Source organism: Cololabis saira, chromosome 10 (genome assembly GCF_033807715.1).
Source record: "Cololabis saira isolate AMF1-May2022 chromosome 10, fColSai1.1, whole genome shotgun sequence".
Classification (NCBI taxonomy): domain Eukaryota; kingdom Metazoa; phylum Chordata; class Actinopteri; order Beloniformes; family Belonidae; genus Cololabis; species Cololabis saira.
In genome coordinates this window covers 47412542-47428331 of record NC_084596.1, presented here as the reverse complement: position 1 = coordinate 47428331, position 15790 = coordinate 47412542, and the positions used below count along the sequence as shown (strand labels likewise).

At 45.1% G+C, this 15790-nt stretch overlaps 1 protein-coding gene across 1 annotated transcript in view; it reads left to right on the top strand.

Annotated features, from left to right (window-relative positions):
* The window catches only part of LOC133453163 (disks large-associated protein 1-like), a 181122-nt gene that overhangs the window by 161836 nt on the left and 3496 nt on the right, over window positions 1-15790 (top strand). The window contains exon 14 of the mRNA XM_061733057.1: window positions 2547-2699. Coding sequence (XP_061589041.1) covers window positions 2547-2699 — 153 coding nt within the window. The remainder of the gene's footprint in view (window positions 1-2546; window positions 2700-15790) is intronic.

The window sequence follows — 15790 nt, the reverse complement described above, 5'->3', positions numbered from 1 at the left end:
GAACTATTCAGACCCCCGTTAGAACTATTCAGACCCCGTTAGAACTATTCAGACCCCGTTAGAACTATTCAGACCCCGTTAGAACTATTCAGACCCCGTTAGAACTATTCAGACCCCCGTTAGAACTATTCAGACCCCCGTTAGAACTATTCAGACCCCCGTTAGAACTATTCAGACCCCCCGTTAGAACTATTCAGACCCCGTTAGAACTATTCAGACCCCGTTAGAACCATTCAGACCCCGTTAGAACTATTCAGACCCCGTTAGAACTATTCAGACCCCCGTTAGAACTATTCAGACCCCGTTAGAACCATTCAGACCCCGTTAGAACTATTCAGACCCCGTTAGAACTATTCAGACCCCCGTTAGAACTATTCAGACCCCCGTTAGAACTATTCAGACCCCCGTTAGAACTATTCAGACCCCCGTTAGAACTATTCAGACCCCGTTAGAACCATTCAGACCCCGTTAGAACTATTCAGACCCCGTTAGAACTATTCAGACCCCGTTAGAACTATTCAGACCCCCGTTAGAACTATTCAGACCCCCGTTAGAACTATTCAGACCCCCGTTAGAACCATTCAGACCCCGTTAGAACTATTCAGACCCCGTTAGAACTATTCAGACCCCGTTAGAACTATTCAGACCCCCGTTAGAACTATTCAGACCCCCGTTAGAACTATTCAGACCCCCGTTAGAACCATTCAGACCCCGTTAGAACTATTCAGACCCCGTTAGAACTATTCAGACCCCGTTAGAACTATTCAGACCCCCGTTAGAACTATTCAGACCCCGTTAGAACTATTCAGACCCCCCGTTAGAACTATTCAGACCCCCGTTAGAACTATTCAGACCCCCGTTAGAACTATTCAGACCCCGTTAGAACTATTCAGACCCCCCGTTAGAACTATTCAGACCCCGTTAGAACCATTCAGACCCCCGTTAGAACTATTCAGACCCCCGTTAGAACTATTCAGACCCCCGTTAGAACTATTCAGACCCCGTTAGAACTATTCAGACCCCTTCAGAACTATTCAGACCCCGTTAGAACTATTCAGACCCCGTTAGAACTATTCAGACCCCTTCAGAACTATTCAGACCCCGTTAGAACTATTCAGACCCCGTTAGAACTATTCAGACCCCGTTAGAACCATTCAGACCCCCGTTAGAACCATTCAGACCCCCGTTAGAACTATTCAGACCCCCGTTAGAACTATTCAGACCCCCGTTAGAACTATTCAGACCCCCGTTAGAACTATTCAGACCCCGTTAGAACTATTCAGACCCCCGTTAGAACTATTCAGACCCCCGTTAGAACCATTCAGACCCCCGTTAGAACTATTCAGACCCCCGTTAGAACCATTCAGACCCCCGTTAGAACTATTCAGACCCCCGTTAGAACTATTCAGACCCCCGTTAGAACCATTCAGACCCCCGTTAGAACTATTCAGACCCCCGTTAGAACCATTCAGACCCCCGTTAGAACTATTCAGACCCCCGTTAGAACTATTCAGACCCCCGTTAGAACTATTCAGACCCCCGTTAGAACTATTCAGACCCCCGTTAGAACTATTCAGACCCCGTTAGAACTATTCAGACCCCCGTTAGAACTATTCAGACCCCCGTTAGAACTATTCAGACCCCCGTTAGAACTATTCAGACCCCCCGTTAGAACTATTCAGACCCCCCGTTAGAACTATTCAGACCCCGTTAGAACTATTCAGACCCCGTTAGAACTGTTCAGACCCCCGTTAGAACTATTCAGACCCCGTTAGAACCATTCAGACCCCCGTTAGAATTATTCAGACCCCGTTAGAACTATTCAGACCCCGTTAGAACCATTCAGACCCCGTTAGAACTATTCAGACCCCGTTAGAACTATTCAGACCCCGTTAGAACTATTCAGACCCCGTTAGAACCATTCAGACCCCGTTAGAACTATTCAGACCCCGTTAGAACTATTCAGACCCCCGTTAGAACTATTCAGACCCCGTTAGAACCATTCAGACCCCGTTAGAACTATTCAGACCCCGTTAGAACTATTCAGATCCCCGTTAGAACTATTCAGACCCCCGTTAGAACTATTCAGACCCCGTTAGAACTATTCAGACCCCCGTTAGAACTATTAAGGCAAAAAAGACCCTCATTTTGTCGGAAAAATAAGAATAAAAAAAACTAGAAAAACTAGAAAGAAAAAGAATTCCTACAGATACAATAGGGCCTTCGCACTGTCAGTGCGCGGGCCCTTATTAATTAATTTCAACGTGGGGATCATAAAAGTCAATCCCATTGAGCTGTCATGAACATGTAAACCTAGTACACCTCCCTAAATGTACTCTGAATGTATAAAATAAGAATAATGTGGGCACCATAAAAACTTGTGAAGGCTATAAACATGGTAGGTTACATTTTAAACACCAGGTGTCATTATACGATGAATAAAAGTAAATTCCATTTGCCACGTTTCTACAATTAGGTTTTTAGATGACAACTTTTATCTTACATCCATTTTTTTCTTCTTGTGGTCTATGTTGCTGTTGTAACAGAACCTAAACACGCATCCTCGTCCTGTGGCCTCTGACCTGGCTGGGTTTTGGGATATGCTTCAACTGTCAATTGAAAATATAAGCCTCAAGTTTGATGAGCTCCACCAGCTCAGGGCCAACCACTGGAGACCCCTGGACCCCCCTGAGAGAAAGGTACGCACTCTTCACCTGTCATCGTCACATGTTGGCTAATATTTATCTATTATTTCATTACCATAATGAATGTGACTTATATCAAAATCAAATTGGGAAACAAAAAATATTTAATAATAAAAAACTTGTAATCTTAGTTTCCACATGTATAAAGTATTTTTTAAGTATCCTGTAAAGTAATTGAAAGGACAGCTTTGAAATAAACAGAATAATAGCCCAAACCCCCCACGAGTTCAGGAAGGGACATCGTGGATGTGCAGCAGGAACAAAGCAGAGAGTAGATTGGTAACATCAGGTCTCTTGCTAATGAGACAGACCAGCTTGAAGCAATGACAGGGACAAATCTGGAGTTTCATCAATGCAGCATCATGTTTTTTCCCCGAGAAGTGGCTACAGGAGCGTATCCCCAACTCCAGCACCTCTCTGCCTGACTTTGAGACGATACGGGCAGACAGAGACTTGAAGAGGGAAAATCAAGGGCGGTGGAGTTGTGGTGGTTGTCAACAACAGATGGAGTAATCCACATTGAACTGTTAGCTGTGAGTTTCAGTCCTTATTATCTACCGACAAAGTTTACCAGTGATATTGTAGTGGCAGTTTACATCCTGCCATCAGCTGGTTCAGACACATCAGCTCTGCTGTTTGGAAGCTACAGACACAATTGCCCAGCAGATTTCTAGCAATTGCTGGTGATTCAAACTACGTCTCTGCCACAATGTTTTAACAGTATCAAATCTTCCACCAGAAAAACCAAAATGTTGGATTTGTTTTGTGCAAATATCAGAGATGCTTACATCTCCTCTGAACTACCTGCTCTCTGCAAGATGGATCATAATCTGGTTTCTCTCTCCTCCACCTACAAACCCATCATCCAGAGGAAACCTGGGATCAAAAGGACTTTGAGCAAGTGGTCACAGGAAGCTGAAGATGTCACTGTACACCTGCTTCAACGAACCCATAGTCATCTGAAAAAAGCATCGGCACTATGAGGATCATGTTCTCTGATTTCTCCAGTACATTTAACACCATCCAACCGGCATTACTACGCAAGACACTCCAGAAGACACAGGTGGATGCCTTCACAATCACCTGGATTATTGACTATCTAACAAACAGACCATAGTTTGTGAGACTGAATGGTTGTGTGTCTGAGCAGGTGGTCAGCAGCACCACAGGGGACTGTACTCTCACCACTCCTGTTCACGCTGCACACTTCAGACTTCCAGTACAAGTTGGAGTCAAGTTATCTGCAGAATTACTCAGATGTAGGGTACGGCGTAGCTGCGGCTTTAGAGCCTGCAGCGCACCGCAGCGCTGCCGTGCCGTTCACCGACGCTCTCCGGGATGGAGACGCCGGTTGGCACGTTTGGGTGGGCACAGCCCCCCCCTGGCCCCCCTAAAACCGACCTCGCTTACAGGTGAATGAGACATGGGGTAGTTTTGCTGTACAGGTGAATGAGACATGGGGTAGTTTTGCTGTAAATGTGCTGTCCAAAATGTTTAATAATCGTATGCGCGTTCGTGTTTGTGGGGGCGTGGCTTTGGACGGAGCGCTCGTGGGTGGGGGCGGGGGGGGGGGCTTAGAGGAAGCGCCACTTTCAAATCTTGCTAGCTCTAGGAAGTTGCATAGAATAACTTTAATCCTGACTCTCTTAAAATCCACAATCATCTCCCTGTTCACCGTCAAGATGAGAAGTCCATCACTGATACACCCCACAACTTGTTGTTCTTTGCTTTGTGTTGCGTTCCGTGAAGAGTTGTGCTTTTATTATGATCGTAAGGGTTTGTGAATGTTTATGGCCAGCGTTAGTGCATCATTACACTCTCCTTTTCTTGTTTGTATTTTAAGAACCGACACCAGAACTTATTTTGGTGCATAAAAGAAACGCTCCTTGTTCTGCTTTATTGTTACGCATATTATATACTAACAGATTTAAGATTTGTGTTGCCCAAGTGATCCTAGGAGCTATGTTGTCGGGGGCATTACGCCCCTAGTAGGGTCTCCCTTGGCAAACAGGTCCTAGATGACGGGCCAGACTAAGAGCGGTTCACAAGCTTATTATGGTAAACAAAACACCAAGGACCGTTACGTCGCCCGGATCAGTGTCACCGGGACCCCTCCCTGGAGCCAGGCCTGGAGTTGGGGCTCGAAGGCGAGCGCCTGGTGGCTGGTTCTTTGCCGGTGGGACCCGGCCGGGGCTCAGCCCGAAATGGCGACGTGGGCCTGCCTTCCCGTAGGCCCACCACCCGCAGGAAGGACCGTGATGAGCTGGTTCCATGTGGGCTGGGTAGTAGTCGTGGCGGAGTGCCTTGACGACCCAATCCCTGGACCAAAACCCTCTCAGTAGGCTTTGACTTTGTTGTCGTTTCAACTGACCTTCGGCCGCATGTCTTGGACACTCGGGCGAAGAGAGGAGCTGAGCTGTCAACTGATCACCACCTGGTGGTGAGTTGGATGCGCTGGCGGAGGAGGAGGTTGGACAGACCTGGCAGACCCAAACGGATTGTGAGGGTCTGTTGGGAACGTCTGGCTGAGCCCTCTGTCAGGGACATCTTCAACTCTCACCTCCGAGAGAACTTCTCTCAGATCCCGGGGGAGGCGGGGGACATTGAGTCCGAGTGGACCATGTTCTCTGCCTCCATTGTCGACGCGGCGGCTCGAAGTTGTAGACGCAATGTCTCCGGTGCCTGTCGTGGCGGCAATCCTAGAGCCCGTTGGTGGACACCGGAAGTAAAGGATGCCGTCAGACTGAAGGAGGAGTCCTACCAGGCTATGTGAGCCTGTGGGACTCCTGACACAGTAGATAGGTACCGGCAGGCCAAGCAGGCCGCGGCTCGGGCAGTCCTAGAGGCAAAAACTCAGGTCTGGGAGGAGTTCGGTGAGGCCATTGAGGAAGACTTTCAGTCGGCCTCGAGGAAATTCTGGCGGACCGTTCGGCGCCTCAGAAGGGGGAAGCAGTACTCTGCCGGCACCGTTTATGGTGCGCGTGGGGAGTTGTTGACCTCGACTGGGGACATCGTCGGACGGTGGAAGGAATACTTTGAGGATCTCCTCAACCCGACTGATATGCCTTCCACTGAGGAAGCAGAGGGTGAGGACTTGGGGACGTGCTCGTCCATCGCCCAAGCCGAGGTCACTGAGGTGGTTCGTAAGCTCCTCGGGGGCAGGGCGCCAGGGATGGATGGGGTTCGCCCTGAGTGCCTCGGGTCTCTGGATGTCATGGGGCTGTCTTGGTTGACACGCCTCTGCGACATTGCATGGAGGAAGGGGACAGTGCCGCTGAAGTGGCAAACCGGGGTGGTAGTCCCTCTTTTTAAAAAGGGGGACCGGAGAATGTGTTCCAACTATAGGGGGATCACACTTCTCAGCCTCCCCGGGAAAGTCTACATCAAGGTACTGGAGAGGAGAATACGGCCGAGTTGAACCTCGGATTCAGGAGGAACAATGCGGTTTGCGCCCCGGTTGCGGAACAGTGGACCAGCTCCACACCCTCCGCAGGGTGCTCGAGAGTTCATGGGAATTTGCCCAACCAGTCTACATGTGCTTTGCGGATCTGGAGAAGGCATTTGACCGTGTCCCTCGTGCCATTCTGTGGGGGGCCCTCAGTGAGTATGGAAGGCATTTGACCGTGTCCCTCGTGCCATTCTGTGGGGGGCCCTCAGTGAGTATGGCCCTCTGTTAAGGGCTGTCCGGTCTCTGTATGATCAGAGCAGGAGTCTGGTTCGCATTGCCGGCAGTAGATCAGACTTGTTCCCGGTGCATGTTGGACTCCGGTAGGGCTGCCCTTTGTCACTGGTCCTGTTCATAATTTTTATGGACAGGATTTCTAGGCGCAGCCAGGGGCCGGAGGGGATCCGGTTTGGGAACCACAGGATTTTGTCTCTGCTTTTTGCGGATGACATTGTCCTGTTGGGTCCATCGCACCGGAACCTTCAGCATGTGCTGGGGCGGTTTGAGGCCGAGTGCGCGGCACAGATGAAAATCAGCACCTCCAAAACCGAGGCCATGGTTCTCCACCGGGAAAGGGTGGCGTGCCTTCTCCGGGTGGGTGGAGAAGTCCTGCCTCAGGTGGAGGAGTTCAAGTATCTCGGGGTCTTGTTCACGGGTGAGGGAACGATGGAGCAGGAGATAGACAGACGGATCGGTGCAGCATCCGCAGTTATGCGGTCGATGTACCGGACCGTCGTGATGAAGAATGAGCTGAGTGGAAAGGCGAAGCTTTCGATTTACCGGTCAATCTATGCACCTACCCTCACCTATGGTCATGAACTTTGGGTAGTGACCGAAAGGACAAGATTGCGGATACAAGCGGCCGAGATGAGTTTCCTCCGCAGGGTGGCTGGACGCTCCCTTAGAGATAGGGTGAGGAGTTCGGTCACCCGGGAGGAGCTCGGAGTCGAGCCGCTGCTCCTTCACATTGAGAGGAGTCAGCTGAGGTGGCATGGACATCTGTATCGGATCCTCCTGGACGCCTCCCTCCGGGAGGAGACCCCGGGGAAGACCCAGGACATGCTGGAAAGACTTTGTCTCTCGGCTGGCCTGGAAACGCCTCGGAAGAGCTGGAGGAAGTGTCTGGGGTGAAGAAAGTCTGGGCATCTCTGTTGAGACTGCTGCCCCCGTGACCCGGGAACAGATAAGCAGCGGACGATGGATGGATGGATGGAGATATAAGCCCATTGTACACGTGTATTGAGTCTTACACATTGTGGCACGCGATCACCTCTCTCATAAGTATACAGTGTGAACCACATAAACTTATATTTAAAACATAAAGCATCACGATATGATTCCTCCGATGCTGAAATAAAGACAAGTTGTGCCAACGTGATTATATCGATGTGCAAACATGAGAAATTGAGAACAAAGTCGCTGTAACTCGCAGTGTTGCAGGAGGAGATACCAGTCTAGGTCACGGGAGGAGAGACTGGTCTAGGTCCCGGCCTCCATGACCGGGAGGAGACACCGGTCTGGGTCCTAGGCTCCATCATTGGAGAAACACTTTCTGAAGTCCTGCAGCACCTCTTTAATGTTTTTTCTGTTCAGATACAGTTATGGGATATTTTAGGGAACTGGCTTTTATCTTGAGTAGTCATCCCACATGGTCGTCATGGCGACTGAGAGATGTCTGACCTGTCAGCAGTTCCCGCTGAAAGCATCATGTTGGCCAGAACCGGAGCGTCACTGGGTCCATTTTCAGGGCAGGGATTCCAGAAGGATCCTCTTGGTGACCTAAACCAGCTGATGATCCAGTCTTAGTCCTGGACCAGCAGATCTATGTGGTCCCTGAAGACTCCGTTCTGATCCTGCCATCAGAGCCAAGGCTCCCTTTGTGATTGACATGTTCCACCGTTGAGCTCCTACCTTTATATGTCCATGTGGTTGATTGTGAGGTTGTTGCAGGATGTGGGGACTGTCGTGTTCTTCATGAGTGGTCGTGAACTTATTGTTGACGTCACGTTTCCTCATATTCTGGACTTCACTGTATCACCAGTGAGTGTCGCCAATGGAAAAAACCTCAGAAATGTGCGCCAGACTGGCATTTTTGCACGAAAGACCGCAACTTTCCACGTTCAAAACACTATTTGAACATCTGACCGTAGCGTAGACCTAGACCAAGCATAGAAAGTGGCGTACACACATTTTTGTTTGCTTTGTACAGGTCCCTGGACTGCCGACTAGACTGGAGATACAACACTGATGCTGTTTATAAGAAAGGACAGAGAAGACTTTACTTCCTCTTGAAGGTTAGGTCTTTCAGCATTTGTAGGAAGATGTGGAATATCTTCTATAAGTCTGTTGTGGAGAGTTCAATCACACCTGCAGTTGTCTGTTGTGGAGCAGCTGACAAGGGTGTGTGGCGGACCCAAGTGCGAGTGTTGAGTAAAAAGTCCTTATTAAAGACAACCTCACAGCAGGCAATACAGCAGAATAAGATGTACAGTTGTCAGGATCGTGGTAACGCTCAGAGTGGAAGGACAGCGAATACCCAAAAACAACTGGTGTAAGCGCTGAGTAGATCTGGAAGCTCGAACACAGGAACTAAAACACCGGTCAGTCAGAGGAATCGCCAGGCAGCCCAGGGAGCAGACAAACAGACACCAGAGATGCTCAGGCAGAACTCGTGGTCGGGGACAGAAGGCTGAGGTGATTACCAGGACTGAGACAGGCGAACAGGCCGGGTACAGGCAGGGTCGTAACCGGGTGATGAGTGCTGGAGTGCTGGAAAGACTTGCATAACGCAAAGAACAATCTGGCAGAGACTGTTTGGGAGTGGAGGGCTTAAGTAGCAGCCCAGGACTGATTGCAGATGTGGAGCAGGTGTGGAAGGCAGGAGAAACCATAGTGACAGATGAGGAGGTGGAGCTGCAGGAGACTTAAAGAAACTGAATAAACTGAAGAAGAAGGCTGGTTCTGTTCTGGACCCTCTTGAGATGTAAAGGACGATACTTCATAAACTGACAAAGATCATGGATAACCGTAAACATCCTTTTTTTTTTTACAACACAATGACAAAGTGATTCTGCAACAAAGTGTCTTCAGTCAGAGGCTTCACAGACTACTACATGAGATCCTTCAGACCACTATGGGACAAACTTCACACCTCTACAGGAGATCCTTCAGACCTCTACAGGAGATCCTTCCGACCACTACAGGAGATCCTTCCGACCGCTACAGGAGATCCTTTCGACCGCTACAGGGGATACTTCAGACCTTTACAGGAGATCCTTCCGACCACTACAGGAGATCCTTCCGACCACTACAGGAAATCCTTCCGACCACTACAGGAGATCCTTCCGACCGCTACAGGAGATCCTTTCGACTGCTACAGGGGATACTTCAGACCTCTACAGGAGATTCTTCAGACTGCAGGCAACAAAATTAATGTAAATGCCCAAAAGGGTTTCCTCTTCACCAGACATGGCGTGTGATGGTATAACACTTCCTTACTGAGATTTGACAGAGCTGCTGTGTTTCTCTCCTGCATCTGTAACCTCTGGAGGTTTATTAAGCTGTTTTATTTTATATTTAAATAACTGATCAAAGTTATGACAAAGTAAAAAAAAAATGTAATTGATTTTTTTCAGGCTTAATGAAGGGAAAAAAATAGATAAAAATCAATATAAGAATATAAGAATCGGAAAAATATATGATGCATGAATGAGGTGCAATATACAGCTGACCTCTACAGGCGCTCGTATGGGTAAGTGCAACAGTCTTTGCACGGATGTATGGTGTTGTGTTGAACAGAGGGGAGCAATCCAATGCAATGAGTTGTCCGTTTTTAAAGTTAATTGGTCAAACTTTGCTGAGGACATTCAGTCATACTTTTCAGTGATTTAAACACTGCAGCATTGACTTAATGCCTTAAAACACAATTTCTGATTCCAGATCTGGTGTTGTTTTCTACACCGTGACTGCAACAAAACCAACTCCATCCAAACATGGACACTAATTGTAAGAATTTCACTTAAAACATTTATTTGGTCTTTGCTCTTTTTCTACGTCACTTTAGTGGCTTTTTGGTTTATGCATTCATTGTAACATCTATGAATAATTTAATTTACACTCTTCTGTATGTGGCTCCAGTAAGAATAGCATTTCAAAAAAGGTGTACATTGCTAATTTATCTTTTATTCTCCAAAAGATAAAAAATCTTTATCCATCTTTTCCAAGCGGGAACGCGGGGAATGTTATGGAAGTAAGGAATGCGTACACAAACCCAACTGTTTGTTAGTAGGCTATGTCTATGGCCGGATTAAGGTGTATACGTGGCTTTTAAAAATTCGATATCACTCGGACTAAAGGAATAATACCACTTGATGGCAATAGCGCATCACTCTCGCTGTTTGGCAGCCACAAACAAATAAATCCTCAAAAGGTAAAACTGACTTGCAACTAACAGGATTTGACCCACAACCCACAAGTGTAACAGCAGGATAAGTTGTTTGCAGGAGACTCCAAAAGCCCATAAGCTCAAAACATACCAGTCAGTTTGAATTGATGTCTTCTGGATGGGATGTAAAACTTCCTCAAGAACCAAGAAAGGATGTCCAGTGACATTGATTCAAGGTTGCAAGGATGAGCTTGATGACAGAGTCTATATGAGCACTGATAAATAAAAGAATGCAAATAAAAAAAGAAGAACAACTGTAACAAGATCCATATTGACAAGCTGAGCTGGTTGTAAAGACAATATGAAAAGAAAAAGAAGTAGACAAAGCCCCTGTGAAGTCTCCCATGTGTGTTGTGAAAAAGGCTTTTGAAGTGATTTGTTGGTCTGGTAAAAACTGAGATCGTCTGACCCCGGTTATTCCAAAAACTGGGCAAATGAGAGCAGCGAGCTAACCTTCATTTCAAAATCCACTACTCAAATGACATCTGAAATTAGGGTAAGCATGACAATGAGCAACAAGGGGGCCCAGGGAAGCTCTGATCTTTCTTGCTTCAGCTTTTGCGGAACTTGTTTGTTTTTTTTTGTTTAAGAAAGAAAATGAAAAACATAAAAAATTTTGGTCTAAAACCTCATGTGAAACAGCTAATATTCTTTATTTCACTCAAAATAAATGATAATACAAATAAAAAATAATGTCTTAACGGGCTGAAAATGACCACAAGTACATGCACGAAAATCGGAACACACCTGTATCATGTCGCAACTTAAAGAAAAGTCTCCTGGCGCCATGGCCGAAACCGAACAGGAAGTCAGCCATTTTGAATTAATCGTGTAATTTTGCCGCAATTTATGCTATTTCTTCAGCTGTTTTTTCGCCCGAACCATAACGTGTACCCAGGTGTGTTATACATCAAAATGTGCTGCAACCATGCGCATTACTTTTCTCAGTCAAAAGTGTTACCGTGCCGACAATAGACGCCAAGAAGCGCGTCCCCCCCTTCTTCTGGTCCATATTTGATAGTTCCTACTTTCTGCCATAACTTTTGAATGGTTTGACATAAAGACTTGTGGGTGGTGTCATCGGACTCGGTTTTGAGTCCTTGAACAAAACTGGTGCAAATTAGCCCCGCCCCTTTGGTCGATATTTGATAGTCCCTATTTTCTGCCATAACTTTTGAATAGTTTAATATAAAGAGTCGTGGCTGGTGTCATCCGCTAAATGTCCAGGCCTGAAGAATCTACATGCAAGTCATAAAAGTGCTTCCACTGGAGCCTGAACGTGCACAAGGGTGCGAGGGCCCGTTCATCGCTGCTTGCAGCTTTAATTATTATTTCATAAAAATAAGGAATCAGCTGATGGGAGTAACAACAGCAGCAGGACATCACAGGTAGGATCTATATTTTGGGATACAAGGAGATCCGCAAGATAGTCAGCCTCCGAGGATGCCATAAAACGGCGTATGTCCAGAACCAAAAAGGATGGTCCATTGTTTGAACAAGTGACCACAAAACAAACAGGGGGTTTGCAAAAAGCAAGACCCAGCCATAAACACATTCATCCTTGTTTTGAAAATGATACGTCTGACGGCGTGTAAATCTTGCTGATGCGGGGACAACATCCTTCACGCCCACACAGATTAGGTTATGTTGTGTGGATAACGCCTCCCGACTCACCTACAGGCCCGAGGTGACAAATAACAAGCATGTGCATACTTGGAAAATAAAGCTTATTCTATTCTTAATTATTTTTTTTTGCTTTAAATTTTATTTACACTAGAAAACAAACAAGATAAACAGTAAAAGGAAACAGTACAAAACAACAAAGTCAATTTTTTTGGGAGGGAGAGGAGTCTTGACGGACAAATCTCTCCCCCGCCTGACCGGGCCGTTACCCTGCCCCTCTGACTCCCACGCTGCAGGTTCCGGTGTTGTGCATTCAGAGATGCTCTTCGCCACCGGCAGAGGATGCTGCACCATGTACAAAAGAGAGAAAAGAGAAGAAAAGGGGGGGCCAGCACAAGGAACTACAGGAGCGATGGACAAAAATGATGGCTATGAGATACTTATAATAAATAAAAATAGAAATGGAGAAGAGAGAAAGGGAAGAGGAGAGGAGAAGAAGGGTTAGAGGCACCGCCCAGTGGATCATGTCGGTGCCCCCCTGCAGCATAGGCCTATAGCAGCATGTCTACCGCGAAGCTATATTTGAGACCAACTATTATAGTCTTGTTCTATAGCTGCAACTATGGCTACTGACTCTAACAGACTAGAGTTTACACTACCTAGAGTTTTACCAACACCAGCTAGAGGTTTACTAAACACTAACTATAGGGTTTACTAAACAGAAAGGTTTTAAGTTTAGTTTTAAAGGTGGAGGTGGTGTCAGCCTCCTTAACCCAGATTGGAAGTTGGTTCCATAGTAATGGTGCCTGATAGCAGAACGCCCACCCTCCAAATCTACATTTGGATACTCTAGGAACTATGAGTAAACCTGCACTCCGAGAACGGAGAGCTCTGCCAGGAACATAAGGCACTATCAGGTCTTGCAAATAATGCGGAGCTAAGCCGTTTTGGGCTTTATACGCAAGTAATACAATTTTAAATTGGATTCTGAATTTTACGGGTAGCCAATGGAGCGACGCTAACATGGAGAGACGTGGTCTCTCCTGCTGATTCCTGTCAGCTGCTGCATTTTGGATTAGCTGGAGCCTATTCAGCAAATTACTTGGACATCCTGCTAATAACACATTACAGTAATCTAGTCTAGAAGATACAAACGCATGAACTAGTTTTTCTGCATCACTCTGCGAGAGGATTTTCCTAATCTTTGCAATATTACGGAGAAAAATGCTATTTTACAAACCTGATTAACATATGGTTTAAACGACAAATCTTGATCGAAAACAACACCGAGGTTTCTCACAGTTGCACTAGAAGCCATCGCAACACCATCTAATCCCTTCCTAAAATGCTCTGGACCAAGAATGATAATCTCTGTTTTATCTGAATTTAGAAGCAAGAAATTTCCGGACATCCAGATCTTGATATCCCTAAGACATTCCGGAAGTTTAACTAACGGTTCTGTTTCATCCTGCTTCATAGACAAATAGAGCTGCGTATCATCAGCATAACAATGAAAGTGTATGCCGTGATTCTGGATTATACTTCCCAATGGCTGCATGTATAAACTGAACAAGATTGTTCATCACATCACAATCCTCTTTGAACATGCAAAGTAGTAAATAATGGCGATCTATACAAAGATACACATATTCATTCAGAAAAGAAAAGGACAATAAGTAACAATAATATATTTTTTTTCTTATTGAGTGTAGTGTGTGTGGGTGTACTGTATGTGTGATCTACACAAAAATACACATTCATTCAGAATTAATTATTTTTTTATTTTTTATTTATATTTTTTATATATATAATTCTTAATTATAATGAATAATAATCTAATAATAATAATCTAATAATAATAAAGTCATCTAAAAAAAGATAAATAAATCAATAAGTAAAACAAAAAAAAATTAAATACAGGATGAAATAAAGAAGAAGAGTTTACTATGGGCTTGTGGAGATGTGCGTAGGCTGTTTGTACTTACAAGGTGATGTTGATGATCCAGTGATTCCACAGGCTTTCCACCAGGCTATCAGAGTTGTAAAGATTACTATATTTTTGAAGAGGTTGAATTTTATTATTGATTGGGGTAGGAACGGAAGGTCTGTGTGTAAGATGTTTTTGCATTGGGATTGTTCTAAACCTGTCCATGAATTACTGTATTTGGGTTGTTGAGTCCATTTTGTTAGGTACTGTAGTTGTTTTGCTAGAAAGTATAGTGGGAAGTTTGGTGCTTCAAGGCTTGGGATTTTTTCTTTTGCAATGTTGAGAATGAGATTTTAGTTTTTTTTATTTTTCCAATAGAGATTCAGATCCATTAGAGATTTTAACCATTTGTCTGTTGGGGTAGTGGGAAGCATAGAAAAGAGGTAGCTGATTTGAGGTAGGGTTTTCATTTTAACTGTTGGTCCTTTTAGTAAGAGTGGTCCATCGTTTGAGGTCATGCTGTATTTTTTTAAGTAGTGGAACATGATTGAGGTTAAATAACTCTGACAGCCTGGAGGAAATATTGATACCCAAATACTTAATATTTCTGATGTGAAAGGGAAGGAGTGGGTCTTGAGTTGCAGAATGCCAAGCGTTTTCAGACAGAGGGAGTTGATTTATTCCAGTTAATTGTGTAGTTAGAGATCACAGAGAAATTGTTGATTAGATTGAAGGTTTATTTTAATGATTTGTAGGGGTCTTGTATAAACAATAATATATTATCTGCGTAAAGACTAATTTTATGTTGGAAATGGCTATTTTGGATTCCATTAATTTTATTGCTTTTACGTATTGCTATGGGTTCAATGAAGATGGCAAATAAAGACTGTGAGAGTGGGCATCCTTGTCTGGTTCCTCTGTGAAGTGTGAATCCCCGTGAAGTGATACCATTTGTGGTTATTGTGGCCTTAGGTGAGGTGTAAAGAGTTTTGATCCAGTGGATGAATGACTCTCCAAAACCGAACTTATGGAGGGTGTTGAGTAGAAATGATCAATTCACTTTATCGAATGCTTTTTCTGCATCTAATGATACAATTATAGAATGCTTTTGGTTTGCTGTGTTAGGTTCATCAGATTGAATAGTTTACGAGTATTATCAGAAGCATGTCTGTTTTTGATGAAGCCTGTTTGGCCTGGGTCTTAAAGGAACAGAAAAGGACCCCACCTGCATAGACAGGGTCATCACAATAAGGGAGTGTGTGTGTGTCTGTCTGTGTGTGTGTGTGTGTGTGTGTGTGTGTGTGTGTGTGTGTGTGTGTGTGTGTGTGTGTGTGTGTGTGTGTGTGTGTGTGTGTGTGTGTGTGTGTGTGTGTGTGTGTGTGTGTGTGAGAGAGAGAGAGAGGGGGCAGGGTTTGAAATACATCTTACAGTTGCAAAGACAATTCTGATCCCTTTCGGCACACTTACACTTTGCCCCAAACCCTATTTGTGTAATATAAATATGTGAAAGTAACCATTTTCATGTTATATGATTACTACAAGCAGAAGACGTTTCATACCAAATTTTCATTTTAAACATTTCTTTATTGTATCTTTAAACTTTAAAATGGGTCCGGAGGGTTAAATAATCAAGATGCTGCAACGGT